At 39.8% G+C, this 14,979-nt stretch overlaps 2 protein-coding genes across 2 annotated transcripts; both read left to right on the plus strand.

Annotated features, from left to right (window-relative positions):
• Positions 1 to 678: 678 nt before the first annotated feature.
• Positions 679 to 9,132, plus strand: scinla (scinderin like a). The gene is made up of 17 exons (XM_038716779.1): positions 679 to 828; positions 1,903 to 2,095; positions 2,202 to 2,356; positions 3,940 to 4,101; positions 4,228 to 4,377; positions 4,517 to 4,606; positions 4,706 to 4,838; positions 4,978 to 5,066; positions 5,173 to 5,388; positions 5,478 to 5,611; positions 6,419 to 6,509; positions 7,294 to 7,464; positions 7,558 to 7,732; positions 7,818 to 7,933; positions 8,095 to 8,172; positions 8,278 to 8,338; positions 8,532 to 9,132. Exons 2-17 carry the CDS (start codon positions 1,915 to 1,917, stop codon positions 8,699 to 8,701), a joined length of 2,172 nt encoding a protein of 723 aa, XP_038572707.1. The 5' UTR covers positions 679 to 828; positions 1,903 to 1,914; the 3' UTR covers positions 8,702 to 9,132.
• A 148-nt stretch (positions 9,133 to 9,280) lies between these two features.
• Positions 9,281 to 11,768, plus strand: zgc:109982 (uncharacterized protein LOC553564 homolog). The gene is made up of 6 exons (XM_038716780.1): positions 9,281 to 9,552; positions 10,021 to 10,182; positions 10,349 to 10,528; positions 10,609 to 10,702; positions 11,209 to 11,392; positions 11,513 to 11,768. The coding sequence occupies exons 1-6, from the start codon at positions 9,456 to 9,458 to the stop codon at positions 11,747 to 11,749; spliced, it is 954 nt and encodes a 317-aa protein (XP_038572708.1). The 5' UTR covers positions 9,281 to 9,455; the 3' UTR covers positions 11,750 to 11,768.
• Positions 11,769 to 14,979: the final 3,211 nt, after the last annotated feature.

Here is a 14,979-nt window from a genome sequence, read left to right on the forward strand (position 1 = left end):
ACATGTTTACATCTGCCCAGCTTATTTGTATGGGGTTACAGCATCTCCTGCCTGAACACAGCTCGGATTGCCTTCAGTCATTTCGGTTAGTGTAGCAAAATGCACAGTAGCCTAGAAGGTATGATTGGTAACTGAAGCTAAGTTAAATGTAGATGCAATCCCCAAAAATACTCGAGTAACGAGTAAAATACAGTTTTAAACAGAATCATTTAGCCTGCAAGCCACCCCTCATCTGCATAAATGTGTCTGCTTATTTCCACCTACAGTACCACGAGTCACACGATGAAAAAGAGAACTTTGATGAAAAGCCATAGATTTACTATCAGTATATTAATATTATTTAAATATATAATATAATAATAATATATATAGATATACCCACTGCATTAATGATGGCTGTGTTAATGGATGAACCATGAAGGTTTATGTTGTGAATATTAAAGGGAAGGTTTAGTTTGTCGTGTTGTTTCACTGCCACCAGTCTGATCCAAATAAGAGTTTTTTCCCCCCGTGATTTTGAGGTTTTTAACCTGGGTTTTCTTTTGCAAGGAAGGGGCATATCAATTTTGAGATTTTAATTTGAACCCAGCATACTTAGACTACATGAAGTTCCAAGTTATTTCGCCCTGAATTCGTTGCTGCGTGAAGGAAGTGAGTAATGCAGCCCTTTCGCAGACTGGGTTGGGTCGAGATGCTGCTTGACACGCCTCTTGGTCAGAACGCGGATGTCTGTCCAGGCTATATAGGAGACGTGATCGCAGACTGCCTGGGCGGAAACCTGGAAGAGCAGCTTCTTCAGTCCCAGCATCTGTCTTCTGTCCTCAACAGGTAATTGTACATTATTAATGATCTCCATGCTGAATGTTTTCCAAAATGCTGAAGAATCTGTAGCTATTCAGATAGCATTTTTTAAATTATAGACCAACTGCTGGTCTGACCTTTTAGCTTTAGTTAAGTTATTTGTGTTAAATATTATATATATTATATATTATATAGTCCCTGCAAGTCACCCTCACAGTGTCATGAACTCTTTTCTGATTCTGCATCAAAGGAAGCAAAATAGTCAGTGCTTTCACGGGTACATTTCAACAATACATGTAAAATATTTGTTGAATGTATATTTTAAGTTATATAATATTTTTCTGTGGTGCATGATATACATAATATACTCAATGTCTGTCAATATCAGTTTTATTTTCACAATGTTCCAACCAACAATGTGTAGAGAAGGGCATTTACTGTACAGTATAAGATACAAGGTTTTTGTCTTTGGAAATGGGGAGTGGCACCCTTCTGTTAATCACATGGTACCTGCATTACAGCAACAAATAACAAATGAGCAAATACAGGTTTGTGCTCAGGGAAAAAGGGAATGGAAATGGAATAAAGCAACATAATGCACTACTGATGAAACTGTATAATCACTTTAGTGAACTTTTGAATGCTTTGTGATGTGCGCCATTCAATTTCCTGAGATTCTCAACATCCAGGCTTATCTGATGAAGAAAACTTACCATGTTTGTATAACTGTGAAAAGGTTTTTTCTCTCAGTTATCAAAGTCAGTCTCAGTTCATAATCGTTTAGTCTATAAAAGATCGGTAAATGTTGCAGTTTACATAAAGCATAATAGTAAAGGTAATGTCGTCAAATTTCTTGTTTTGTCCAATCAATTGTCCAAAACCCGAAGATAATTAGTTCATATGAAAAAGAAACTGGAACTGGAGAATATTTGGAATTTATGCTTAAAAACAGATTTAAGTTTCCAGTCAATTTGTGCCTATTGAGAAATTGATTATTTAGCTAAGACTTTTCAACCCTGTATGAAGCCTTTGCAATTCATGACCTTGTGTTTTAAGGTTACTTATTGTCCTTTCTGGGGGTTACTTATTGTCTCTTCTCAGGCCCTAAGCACTATGGCGTACCACAAAGAGTTTGAGACTGCAGGGAAGAAGCCTGGCCTGCAGGTGTGGCGGGTTGAGAAAATGGATTTGAAACCTGTTCCTACAGAACTGCATGGAAACTTCTACACCGGAGATGCTTACATACTGCTCTACACCACCTCTGCCCCCTCTTACAACATTCACTCGTGGATTGGTATTGGTTTATCATATAATGAAATTCCTCTTATTTGTTTGTCTATGCTTTCTCTCATTCAATTTTTCATTGTGTTCTTCTTTTACCACTTTCTGTTTTGCCACAGGGGAAGCGGCTTCCACCGACGAGAGAGGGGCAGCTGCCATCTTAATGATGCAGCTGGATGACTTCCTGGGTGGAGCTCCAAGACAATACACTGAGTTTCAAAGCCAAGAGTCAGTAACCTTTCTGGGGTATTTCAAGTCTGGAATCAAATACAAGGTGAAACATGATATTTGCACGTTGTTTTCATGGTAAATCATTTCAAATATCTTTTCACAGAAAAGGTGTGACCTCTGCCTTTAGGAACAAGAGAGATTAATTAATTTCTTTGAGACGACAAAAGCAAGTCTTGAGCTACCAAGTGAAACTAATGTGGTGACCTAAGCTAAAGGGGTTGTTTGTATTGCATAGGAAGTAGAACTCGTCACAGTGCTATTTTGGTAACTGTTTGTAGTAGTGGTTGGTTGCTCCCTTAGGTTTCCATGGAGAGTTTGAACTGGCAAACACGGCAAGCAGAAACATGCTCTAATGCCAAAACACCAAAGAGCTGCAGATGTCATAAGATGAAGTAGGCCACTGGAAAACAGACCATAATACTGAACTTTTAGTATCATAGACGTGGCAAATTTGGAGCTGAAATACTAATCTTAGTCAGAGTTAAAACATCTTTAAAGGAAAAGTTCAACATTTTGGGAAATATGCTTGTTCATTTTCTTGTCAAGAGTTAGATGAGAAGATTGATACCACTCTCATTACTGTACGCAAAATATGAAGGTACTGCCAACAGCCAGTTAGCTTAGCTTAGCATTACCTGGCTCTGTCTAAAACAGCTAATTGTCTCCTTTACACTTTGGTTGTTTTACATAGTAAACAAACAAGATATGATATGTTAATTTGTGAGCTTCAGCTACAGGTGGATTTAGTTCACTTTAGACAGAGCCAGGCTAGCGGCGTCCTCCTGTTTCCAGTCTAAGATGAGTCAACCATCTCCTGTCTGTATTCATATTTAGCATGCAAACCTCAGAGTGGTATCAATCTTCTCACCTAACTTTGCAACAAAAAAAATAAACATAATTTCCAAAATGTCAAGCTATTCATTGAAAGAGGTCATATTATGCTTTTTGGCTTTTCCTTTTATTAAGTTAGGCCTGTATACCTTTTTTGGTCATGTAATAGGTTTGCAAAGTTCCCATCTCCCACAGAAAACTCTGCTCTGAACTTCCTGTAAACAGCTTGTTTGTAGTCCAGCCTTTTCTTCCGCTTTGCTGTGACGTCACAGTGAAATGAGTGTCATAATGTTCGCCTAGCGGCTAGTCAAGACACGCCCTCAAAAACACCAGTGGAAAAACACTCTGAGCTGCAGCACACAATGAGAAGACGTCTGCCTGCTGCCTCTCCTCTCCCTTCCAAACACTAGCTACCCTCCAGGCAGTTAATGGACATAAACTTTTTACTGTGATTTAGAGACAGAGCTCAGTTAAAAATTTATGGATGAAAGATACTTTTGTTATAAATTAATTCACCACTCTGAAACTTGCTCCAATCTATGTTGCTAAGCTGGTAAGGGGAACATATACAGCTGAACCAAAACCGAAGGCTTCTCACTGACCCGCCCTACTCTGCTTCTGATTGGGTTGTAAGATTTTGAACGTGAAAATGAGCACAATATGACCTCTTTAATATTCACCTTTACATATATGATTAGTAGGGTTTCCTTTGGATGTAGATATCCAATGCAGTTGAGGTTTGTGTAGTGTAAGAGTTCTAATGCTTTATTCTTCTTGGCTTTACTCCTGTCAAAGAAAGGTGGAGTAGCATCCGGCTTCCACCATGTGGTGACCAACGACACAAATGTCCAACGCTTGCTGCACGTTAAAGGTCGTCATAACATCAGAGCCATGGAGGTGGACATGACCTGGGCTAGCTTCAACAAAGGAGACTGCTTCATCATTGACTTGGGAAAGGTGATCTAGAATAGGGACTAGATGTCCTAAATATGACTGTAGTAGTACAAGCCTCATCCGTTGCAGTGTTTCATTATAACTTTATTTTCATCTTCTTTTCCTCTGCTCCTCTCTTTGAAATGCTAGAACATCTACCACTGGTCAGGCAGTGAAAGCAATAAGTTTGAGCGACTGAAAACCACTGAGCTGGCCATCGACATCCGCAACAATGAGCGAAAGGGCCGTGCTGAAATAGAAATGATTGAAGAAGGCTCTGAGCCAGAAGCCGTCATTAAAGTGAGCTTTTACTTTTAAATGTGAGACCGTTTTATTCAGGAAAAATCTGGGAATATTGGTGACTGTAGCAAAAAAATGATCAGGCTCATTTGGCTGCCAGGAAGGACGTTGCAATCTGTGTGCCTGTGTTTATTTATAGGTGCTTGGACCCCTGCCCAACCTCCCATCAGGAAGCAGCGATGATGTTTCTGCTGATAAGAAGAACAAGAACCAGGCATCTCTCTATTTGGTAAACATGCACAAATGTTTAACTTTCAAATACATGCTCAAGTTTCTAAAAAATTCAGATGATAAATGGAGAGGGTTTGATCATCTCTCTACTTTCTAGATTTCTGACGCTACTGGCTCCATGACGACAACTATGGTGGCTGATAAAAACCCATTCAAACAAGACATGCTCTCCCAAAGTGAATGCTACATCTTGGACAATGGTGGAGACAATAAAATATTTATCTGGAAAGGTATTAAATCATATATTACATATTTATCAAAGCTCAGTTATAGCAGCAAGTTGTTAGCCTGCATTCTGTGGTTTCTCTCAAACTGCGAAAATATTTTAATTTGAAGTCCCTAACCACTGTACCACACCCCAAACTGCAGGAAGGAATGCAAATGCAGAGGAGCGCAAAGCAGCATTTACTGTTGCAAACAAGTTCATCAAAGACAAGAATTATCCCCAGAATACTCAGGTAATGTGGCCATGTAGTGAAAGTTTGTTACCAGAACTTTATTCTTCCATCTTATCTTCCTATTTTAGAATAAGCTTACTTTATTGTCCATTCCTGACATGGACAGGTCCAGGTAATGCCGGCCGGGGGTGAGACCACCCTGTTTAAGCAGTTCTTCTTCAACTGGTTGGACAAGGATGAGACCACAGGCCCAAGTAAGGCTTACACCATTGGTCGCATCGCTCAGGTGGAGCAGATTCCCTTCGACTCCTCCAAACTCCACAGCAACAATATCATGGCTGCCCAGCATGGCATGGTGGATGATGGCTCCGGGAAAGTAAAGGTATGGCTCACTAGCCTGACTACGCTCATGCTGTATATTCATTTCTTTAAATATCAACGTGTAGATGTAACAGTGGTGGGTGCTTGTAGATTTGGCGTGTGGAAGGAGGTGATAAGGTTCCTGTAAAGCCATCCACCTATGGACAGTTCTTTGGAGGCGACTGTTACCTGGTGCTGTACTCCTACAGCGTGGGAGGCAGAGAGAAGCATATCATCTACACCTGGTGAGTGTAACCTTTTTCAGCATGGACAGATTTACCTGTTGGAAGTTGTTGTTGGGCCTGCACCTGCCCCCCCTATATTTAGGAATATACAAAATTTAAACAAAAATAAGATTATGACACAGGGCCCCTACACAAGCTACAAGATTAAGTAATTCAATTTTTGTGACCAATTTTTTTGGGTGGGATACAAGAGTCACAATCATTGCAAAAAAGAGGAAAGGATAACAGAGTACAAAGAAAAAATAAACACAAAGAGATCAAAAGAAAACAAACATGCAATTCATACACCCACATGGTAACTTGACAGTTAAAAACAACATGTCATGTCATTATATTACATTTATAAAGGATTTAACTATCAATTTGCACTGTAGAAGCCATTGGCGCATCATTAAGACCATTTATAAATAAAATCAACACTTCTAAAATCAAAGGATTGTGAGAAGAGGAGACACACTTTATAGAATTGATAAGGGTTTCTATTTTACAATAAGAATTTTATTTTGGTGTAGTCAAGCACAAATAACAAACACAAATAAATAACACAAATAACATTTTGATATATATTTGATATATATTTGTTGACACCAACAAGACCAGTCAACAGCCAGTGTTACAAAATGGCTGTACTTAGGCAGTGAACCTGGGGCTTTGTGGGCCCCTGTGGGTCTGGGGCTCTGGGGCAGTTGACCACGTAACCTGGTTGGTGAACCAGCATTGCTTTTCAGACTTAATAGTGAATATCACCTTTGATTTTGTTTGTAGCTTGAATGTGTTATGAATACATTACAAATTTGCTGTCATTAGGCAAGGTCAGAAGTGCACAAAGGATGAACTAGCTGCTTCGGCCTTTCTGACCGTCAACCTGGATGATTCCATGGGCGGAGTAGCTACCCAGGTAACATACTTTATTTACTATGAAAACAATCTATGCTGTCTTTCTTTAGAGAAATAGTTTTGGACAAATACGTTCCCTTAGCCAGAGTTGATCAGAGGATCGATGCCACTCTCATCTGTGTGTTAAATATGAAGCTACTGTACATTCAGAAGCCAGTTAGCTTAGCATAAAGACCAGAAACAGAGTTAGACAACTAACCTGGTGTTAATTATTGAGCTTTAGAGTGGCTGGTAGATGGATTTGGTCAACAAGTCTTCCAATTGAAACGTCAGCACAGGTCGTGTTAACCAACCGCAAAAAATTACTCATATGAGCTTATGCTACATTAGCGGCAGACCTGCGTTTTGGAAATCACATGACATAAACACGTGGAGACCGCAGCAACACAAAGGATGCCGATCTGCACAGCTGTTGGGTTCACCGTTCAACATGCATAAAACACTGACTTAGGTTTAGGCACACTCCCCTGTGACGGTTAGCTATGTTTTTCCGTGGAGGACAGGCTCATTTTGTTACATTCGGATAAAGCTATGTTAGCCATTTCTCCCGTTTCCAGTCTTTACAGCAAAGCTAACTGGCTGTTGGCGGTAGCTTCATATTGAACAGACAACATTAGCGTTGTACCAGTCTACTCTTCTAAATCTCAGCTTATTCAGCATGTTTCCCAAAATGTCAAACTATCCCTTTATTGACTTAATCCTGCCATTCAAGCATCGGGTGACCTACTCCTATCACCCCTATTTTCATCATACTTGTAGTTTTAGCTACTGCTGTGTCTCTGCAGGTTCGCGTCACTCAGGGCCAAGAACCCCCTCATCTTGTGAGTGTGTTTAAGGACAAGCCTTTGGTGATCTACCTGGGTGGGACATCCCGCGAGTCTGGTGAGAGCAAGCCTGGCAGCACACGGCTCTTCCATATCCGCCAGAGCTCCAACAAAGCCATCCGAGCTGTTGAGGTCAGCCTCATTTACTACATTGAATGTGCATAGACTGATGCTTTAATGACCGTTTCACAAAATTCTCCCCCTCTCTTTGTGTCTGTGACCCAGGTGGAGCCCACTGCCTCTTCTCTGAACACAAATGATGTGTTTGTGCTGAAGTCACCTGAGTCCCTGTTCCTGTGGAAGGGAAAGGGAGCAACTCCGGAGGAGATGGCTGCAGCTGAGTATGTTGCTGGCCTGCTTGGAGGAACTGGCACTGTGGTGGAGGAGGCCAAAGAGCCAGGTGAGTGTTGATAAAAAGAGCTTTGATCTCTGCAGAGTAAAAGATTTCCTGTGGAAAACTGTGGTATTCTATTCTTTGTCGCCAGCTGGTTTCTGGCAGTTGCTGGGTGGGAAGAAGGACTACCAGACCTCCAAAACCCTGCAGAGGATGGTGAGGCCTCCACGACTGTTTAGCTGTTCAAACAAGACTGGCAGGCTGACAGTAAGTGTTTAAGTTTTTTGTCTATTTTCATTCATTAAGAGGGCGTAGTTATTTTGGTACATACAATAATCAGAATCAGATACATAATATATGTGTCTTTTACCTAATTATTTTACTTTTTAATATAGCTGCTTTGTAAACGTGTACTGCCCAATATTTAGGCGGAGGAGGTGCCCGGTGAGTTCACACAGATGGATCTGGCAACCGATGATGTCATGATTCTGGACACCTGGGATCAGGTGTGCCACCTTCACTTTTAATTAAACGATTCAGTCTCGGTTCCTATAGGTCTCATTTTTATTGCTGCCTTGTCCCTAAATCCCCTTGGTCATTTCTCCCACCAGATCTTTGTTTGGGTCGGAAAGGATGCCAATGAGGTGGAGAAAACTGGATCAGTCAAGATTGGTAAGACAAACAGAGCTATATCTACATTTTGTCGTTATAATTGTATATACTTTGAATTTCTGTTCTCATGCATGTCTGTTCTTCCATTTTCTTCCCTGTTAAAGGGGTTTTATTTGGGGAGTACGGAATATTGGGCTGTATAAATAAAACTGACTTTACTTTGTTCACAAATGTATCGTTGTTTTCCTGTCAGCCCAAGACTATGTGAATTCGGACCCCTCTGGTCGTTTCGGGATCCCCATCAGCACCATTAAGCAGGGGGAGGAGCCACTCTCCTTCACCGGCTGGTTCCATGCCTGGGACCCCAAGATGTGGAACAAAGATCTTATGCAGTGGATGCAAACCCGTATCAAAAAGCATTAGTAGAAAAACTAAAAGCAGTAGAAAACACCTGCAAAGATCCATTACTTATCACATATTGTTAGACTTCAAAGAGTAATCAAACTGTCTGATATTGTGAGCTTGGAATTTTAAAGGCGTGTGTGGGTGGAGAGAAGCTGGTTTTCATTCTTTCTTATGCATTAAAATAATAAGCTAGCAAGTGTTGACAATCCAGTGAAACTTCATGATGCACTATTTCTACCAAGTTCAGTGTGGCCTTGAGGACAATTTTTAAATGAACTATGTCACAGATGAGATGGCATTTTAAACGTCACAATTTGTTTTCTGTTTGCAACAAAAAAGAATGTATATTATTTTTACCTATAGTTTCCCTTTTTACAGCTTAGTTTGCAAAGACGCATTTAGATTGGGAAATTCAACATTTTAATAAAAACGGCCTTCTTTGAAAACCATCTTTTCTGAATGCATTTCTTTATTCAAACAAAAACATGTTTTTTTTCTGCCAAGTCTTGAACCATATTTTTCACATTTCGTGATTCACCGCAACAACGGACTTGCTATCAATATCCTAAATACTCACTAGGCATCAGCACCATGTGTGGACCGTGCTTGATGGTAATCTTCTGCTCATGTGCACAAGGCTTCTGCTGAGTTGCAGACCTGTGGATTAAGGAGTTGGCTTTAAAAGGGCCTCCGCGTAGCCTGTTCCCTCCCCTTTATTGTTCTCCTTCATTCTCTGCTGCTGGAGCTGCAAGACAAACACTAACCAGACACAATGAACCAGAAGGTGGTACTCATCACAGGCTGCTCTTCTGGGATTGGCCTCGCCTTGGCTGCCCGCATCGCAAAAGATGAGAAGAAAAGGTTCATGGGTAAATTTGCTGCATTTTAGAAAGCTTTGTCTACATTTCCATAACCTCACTGTTTTCATTGGAACTACTTTCTATGGAAGAAATAGTCCCAATTTCTGCAGATTATCCTGAACAACTGCGACACAGTATCTGGACTCAAGTTTGAGTTCAGCAGCTGTCATTTATAAATGCTTTCATCATCATTTCATCATAAGCAAAATTCTATTACACCAGTTGTATTGGTGTGGCCGCAGACTTTTAGAGACTAAATCTAAGACAATAAAATCAAACTATCTACAATGCCAAATACCACTACAGGCATGGTAGAAAATATGTTAACATGTGAATAGGTGCATGGCTCTTTATGAATTTCAAATGTTCAAATTTAGAGAAGGTGTCTGAAGTCTCTGTAGACTTAAATTTTACCGGCACCTCTGCATCCAAGTAGTAAACAAAATCACCGCTTTAAATTCATTTTGTTTGTTGTAGTCTATGCCACCATGAGAAACCTAAGTAAGGGTGAGGCGCTGGTGGAGGCAGCAGGTCGGACTCTGGGCAGGACTTTGGAGATCAAACAGTTGGACGTATGTGACGAGGACTCCATTAAAGCCTGTGTGGACAGCCTGCCCGAGCGCAGGGTGGACATTCTCAGTAAGCCCGTACCATTTTGTTCAGTGCATTCAGAAAAAAATTTCTGCAAATTCCTCTGCAGCTATTCATGAGTGTTGGTTCTGCTACTACACATACTTTTCCAATACATAACAATTGTACTGCACATGCCTTAATTAAGTTTGTTGCCATGCTTTAATTCTCACAGTAAGTAATGCAGGGCTGGGTCTGATTGGACCTATTGAGTGTCAGTCAATCGATGAGATGAGGACTGTCATGGACACCAACTTCTTTGGGTTTGTGCGGTTGCTGAAAGAAATCCTACCTGCCATGAAGAGGAGGAAAAAAGGCCATATTGTGGTCATTAGCAGCGTCATGGGCATTCAGGGTGAGCACAGTTACATCTGTTCATCATGAGATTATTTGTTTATGGTGACCGTCTTAACAGGGCCTCACTGTGTTTTTCAGGAATTTTATTCAATGACGTCTATGCAGCATCCAAGTTTGCAGTGGAAGGCTTTTGTGAAAGCTTAGCAATACAAGCCATGAGGTTTAATCTCAAGTAAGATACAGATTCATTTATGCCTGGCTCCTGTACATTTTGGTCCTTTCATTTTGTACTAGTTTCTCAGTGAGATTCAAATTCGGCTCACAATGCTGGAATTAGTAAGGGAAACAACATTCCCCCTCAGAGCTAACATGAAAATGCCTGCAAACCAGCACTTGTCAATGTCTACAACATCTGCACACTCATATTGCACAAACAGACCCACCATTGTCTTACCATTGAGAGGAAAGTTGTTAGGGTAACAACAACCACAGCATACTCTGGCCTGGGGCAAGTCTTAACACAACATCGTTCAGTCAAGTATTAAACCAAGTATTGAAGGGAATAGCTCTGTAGGGTTGTTTCAAATAGCAGCAGAGGAGCAGAGGCACGCACTTGATTCCATCTCAGTAAAATATAAGCAACATTAGCTCTGTAGCACTCATTTATTTTTTACTTAGCTCTTCAGTTTCCTATTTGGAGGGATTTGATTATGTTTGTTTCTGTTCTTCTCTTCTCAGTATCAGCCTGATAGAACCAGGTCCAGTGATAACAGAGTTTGAGCGTAAGGTCTATGATGAGGGCTTAAAGACTGATCTCAGCAAAGCTGACAAGGTGACTGCTGACATGTTCTCAAACATCTACTTGAAGAACTACAAACAAATCTTTGAAACCCTCGGGCAGACTGCTGAGGATATAGCAGAGGTATACTATTGTTGTCCGCAAACATTCATCACATCATGATGTGTTGCTTTCTCATAAAACACTGCAACGGAGACACACGATTGTACCTGTTGTTTATGTTTGTTTGTTTTTTCATCCTAGCATACTTTCAAGGTCATCACCATGGACGATCCCCCTTTCCGTCATCAGACAAACACGGTTTACACCCCTGTGACCACACTGAAATATGCAGACCCCAACGGTGACCTCCCAATTGACACATTCTACAAAGTGGTATTTGAACACGACAAGGTCTTCAGCGCCAGTCTAAACTTCCTCAAACTTCTGCGCTGGAGAAGTCGAAAGAGCTTTACCTTGGAAAAGGACAAGAGCAACTAATAAAATCCATATCTCATCATCATCGTCATTATTATTATTAGCCTAATGTTTATTTTAATCCATGTACAGGCTTCCTGTGATTTTTGTTTATTTTATAACAATTTTAATTTTATCTGTAAGACATCTATGTGAAACAACAATTGTTGTGAACAAATAAAATTATGAAAGCCATGAATAATTACAATCTCATTTTACATGTGTCTGTGAGCTCCTGCTGCAGATTTTAAACCACCCATTAAACCGACTACCACAACTCTCTTAACTTGTTAAGCCCCCCAAGCCCTACATTACACAATATGTAAGTAGTAAGCTAAACTGTGAAGGGCAGCGACAAGGTCATCGAGGCATCAGATGAAGCATTCAGGTAGTTCAGATAGTTATAGATACCTTATTGAGGGGCCATGTGTATTTTTAAGACATTCTTTTAAGCAAACATTAAAGATACCGATACCTTGTGAACCACTTGTGTTAGTGATATGTTGTGCTTGGGATACTGGATTATGTCAGGCTTTTTACACATGCCCTAATCTGGGATTCAGCTGTTTGCTCTGACCTCAAAATATCTTGTTTAGTTAAGATGTAGGCAGAGAACACAAGAGAATAGAAATCTTTAATTCTGTAAGTGAACGGTTGATGGTGGTAAACAATGGTTGAGAGACTTACGACCAGAAGAATTATTCATCATGAAACTGTGGAGGAAAAGTATATGAGATAATACAACATCAAAGAAAAAGGGAAAATCAAACAAAAAGGGTTACTTTAAAGACTGCATTTCAGAGTCATTAAGTTTAAGAAATCCAGTGAAGTTGGTGAGAGTCTGTGTTTTCACACATAGAATTTCCCATGTAAGATCAATAAGTTTTCAATATCTTTGAAATCATTTATCATGTTCGAAATATGCAATGAACTTTAAACTGTCGATTTTAACATTATTTTTAGTTTCACCCGTAATATAGTCTTAACGAGTTCAAAAATTAAGTGAATGTACACAGTGGAAAACTATATGCTGTAATGATTCTGGTTCATCATTGCAAAAAACAGATTTGTTTTCAATATCTAAAAATTTGGAGTAATGTAAATTTGTTGGCTATATATTCTATAAAATTTTAATGTGCACTTCTTTAATCTTATTGTTGATAGAAAATTTGTATGTGTCACACTCTGCATTTCTGTCTCTGTTTTCCCCCACACTCGCTCTCTCTCTCCCTGCCTGTGCCTCATTAGCCTCATGTCTTTCACCTGTGTTGCTCCCGCCCTGCTCGTTAGTCCCTGTGTGTGTGTGTGTGTATATATACCTGGTGTTTCTGTCTTGTCTTTGTCGGGTCATTGTATGTTGTCACCCGAGTGAGGCTGACGATACAAAACACACGGCTGTGTGTTTTGTATCGTCAGCCTCACTCGTCTTCTCTCCCTGTTTCCCTGCCGTTATTGGATTTTGTATTTTGTATTTCTGTTGGACAGCCTTGTTTTTGGACTCAGTCTATCAAGCCATTCTGTTTGTAAGTGTGCTCGCTTTTTGTTATATTAAAACCACTGAACCATACCTGCTCCGCTCTGTGTCCTGCGTTTGGGTCCTCCAACCTGCTCCACACCACCGATCGTGACAGTATGGGAGGAACCATGCCTTCCTCCAATTGACACCTGAGAGAATGTTGTCCCAAATGAATTTAGCTTTAGGAGTAATTTTCCTTCTTTTACAGAGTGTATTACATATGTGCTTATTGTTGCATTTAGCATTCATACTATCAATACCATTTATCATCAAAGGGGGTTTTAACCTCAGTGCTTGCTCATATTGAAGATGACATTTCATTAAATGTGATAGACCATTGGGAATAGCTTTCATTGCAAGATTAAATTCTGTTTGTTATAAAGACCTGACATAAAGGAATCTTTCATAACTAAACAATACACCATTTACATCAAAGAGATCACTCACATAAATAATGCCTTTATCAACCAATGTGGCTTAAAGATCGATTTTTTTCCCCCAACAGTGATATCTCCATTATTCCATATGACAGATTTGTGTGGGGAAAGGTTACATGTGTAACATAATTTTCAGGCAAGAAGGAACTGTTGGTAAAATTTGGATAATTTGACAGGCAATTTGGTAATATTAAAATTAGAAGTGAGTAGAAACTAATGCCCCCCTAGTTTTTTAAAGATCGAATTTGGGGTTTTAAGACATTCGTTAATCCATTTCACTTTAAATGTATGAAGTTTAATAATTCAAAACCACCTTACCTTCTGGACTGAGATAGTATGTCTTTTTTCAGGTGATGGTGTCTGCTTTTCCAAACAGAATTAGTAAGAAAGTTATTGATTTCCCTGGAAGTTGAGTCTTGGACAAACATCGAAAAAGAGACACCTCTTGCTGACACTGTATCGGCTCTTCGTTTGACGTTGCATCCAGACAAATTTAATCTAATGTTGCACATAATATTATCGTAAATGAACTGCTGGTAGCTGTACAATTGGTTTAGTTCATTTGAACTTCCTCAAACTTCTGCACTGGAGAAGTCGAAAGAGCTTTACCTTGGAAAAGCACAAGAGCAACTAGTAGAGTCCATGTCTCATCATCATCATCATCAATATTATTATTAGAGCCTACTATTTATGGGGAGATCCATTCATCCATGTACAGGCTTCCTGTGATTTATTTTATTACAATTTTAATTTTATCTGTAAGACATCTATGTGAAACAACAATTGTTGTGAACAAATAAAATTATGAAAGCCATGAATAATTACAATCTCATTTTACATGTGTCTGTGAGCTCCTGCTGCAGATTTTAAACCACCCATTAAACCGACTACCACAACTCTCTTAACTTGTTAAGCCCCCCAAGCCCTACATTACACAATATGTAAGTAGTAAGCTAAACCGTGAAGGGCAGCGACAAGGTCATCGAGGCATCAGATGAAGCATTCAGGTAGTTCAGATAGTTATAGATACCTTATTGAGGGGCCATGTGTATTTTTAAGACATTCTTTTAAGCAAACATTAAAGATACCGATACCTTGTGAACCACTTGTGTTAGTGATTTATGTTGTGCTTGGGATACTGGATTATGTCAGGCTTTTTACACATGCCCTAATCTGGGATTCAGCTGTTTGCTCTGACCTCAAAATATCTTGTTTAGTTAGGATGTAGGCAGAGAACACAAGAGAATAGAAATCTTTAATTCTGTAAGTGAACAGTAGATGGCGGTAAGCAGCGGCTGAGA

The sequence above is a fragment of the Micropterus salmoides genome, unplaced genomic scaffold, assembly GCF_014851395.1.
Source record: "Micropterus salmoides isolate LMB-PRFRI ecotype aquatic unplaced genomic scaffold, ASM1485139v1 Ms_hic_scaffold_13, whole genome shotgun sequence".
Lineage (NCBI taxonomy): Eukaryota > Metazoa > Chordata > Actinopteri > Centrarchiformes > Centrarchidae > Micropterus > Micropterus salmoides.

What these genes read in the sequence shown, in the direction of transcription:
- scinla (XM_038716779.1), top strand. Translation starts at nt 1,915, where the DNA reads ATGGCGTACCACAAAGAGTTTGAGACTGCAGGGAAGAAGCCTGGCCTG. An exon ending in ACCAGGCATCTCTCTATTTG is followed by an intron (nt 4,607 to 4,705) that starts GTAAACATGCAC and finishes TCTACTTTCTAG; the next exon opens with ATTTCTGACGCTACTGGCTC. An exon ending in TTCTGGACACCTGGGATCAG is followed by an intron (nt 8,173 to 8,277) that starts GTGTGCCACCTT and finishes TTCTCCCACCAG; the next exon opens with ATCTTTGTTTGGGTCGGAAA.
- zgc:109982 (XM_038716780.1), top strand. Translation starts at nt 9,456, where the DNA reads ATGAACCAGAAGGTGGTACTCATCACAGGCTGCTCTTCTGGGATTGGC. An exon ending in GCGCAGGGTGGACATTCTCA is followed by an intron (nt 10,183 to 10,348) that starts GTAAGCCCGTAC and finishes TAATTCTCACAG; the next exon opens with TAAGTAATGCAGGGCTGGGT. An exon ending in GCCATGAGGTTTAATCTCAA is followed by an intron (nt 10,703 to 11,208) that starts GTAAGATACAGA and finishes TTCTCTTCTCAG; the next exon opens with TATCAGCCTGATAGAACCAG.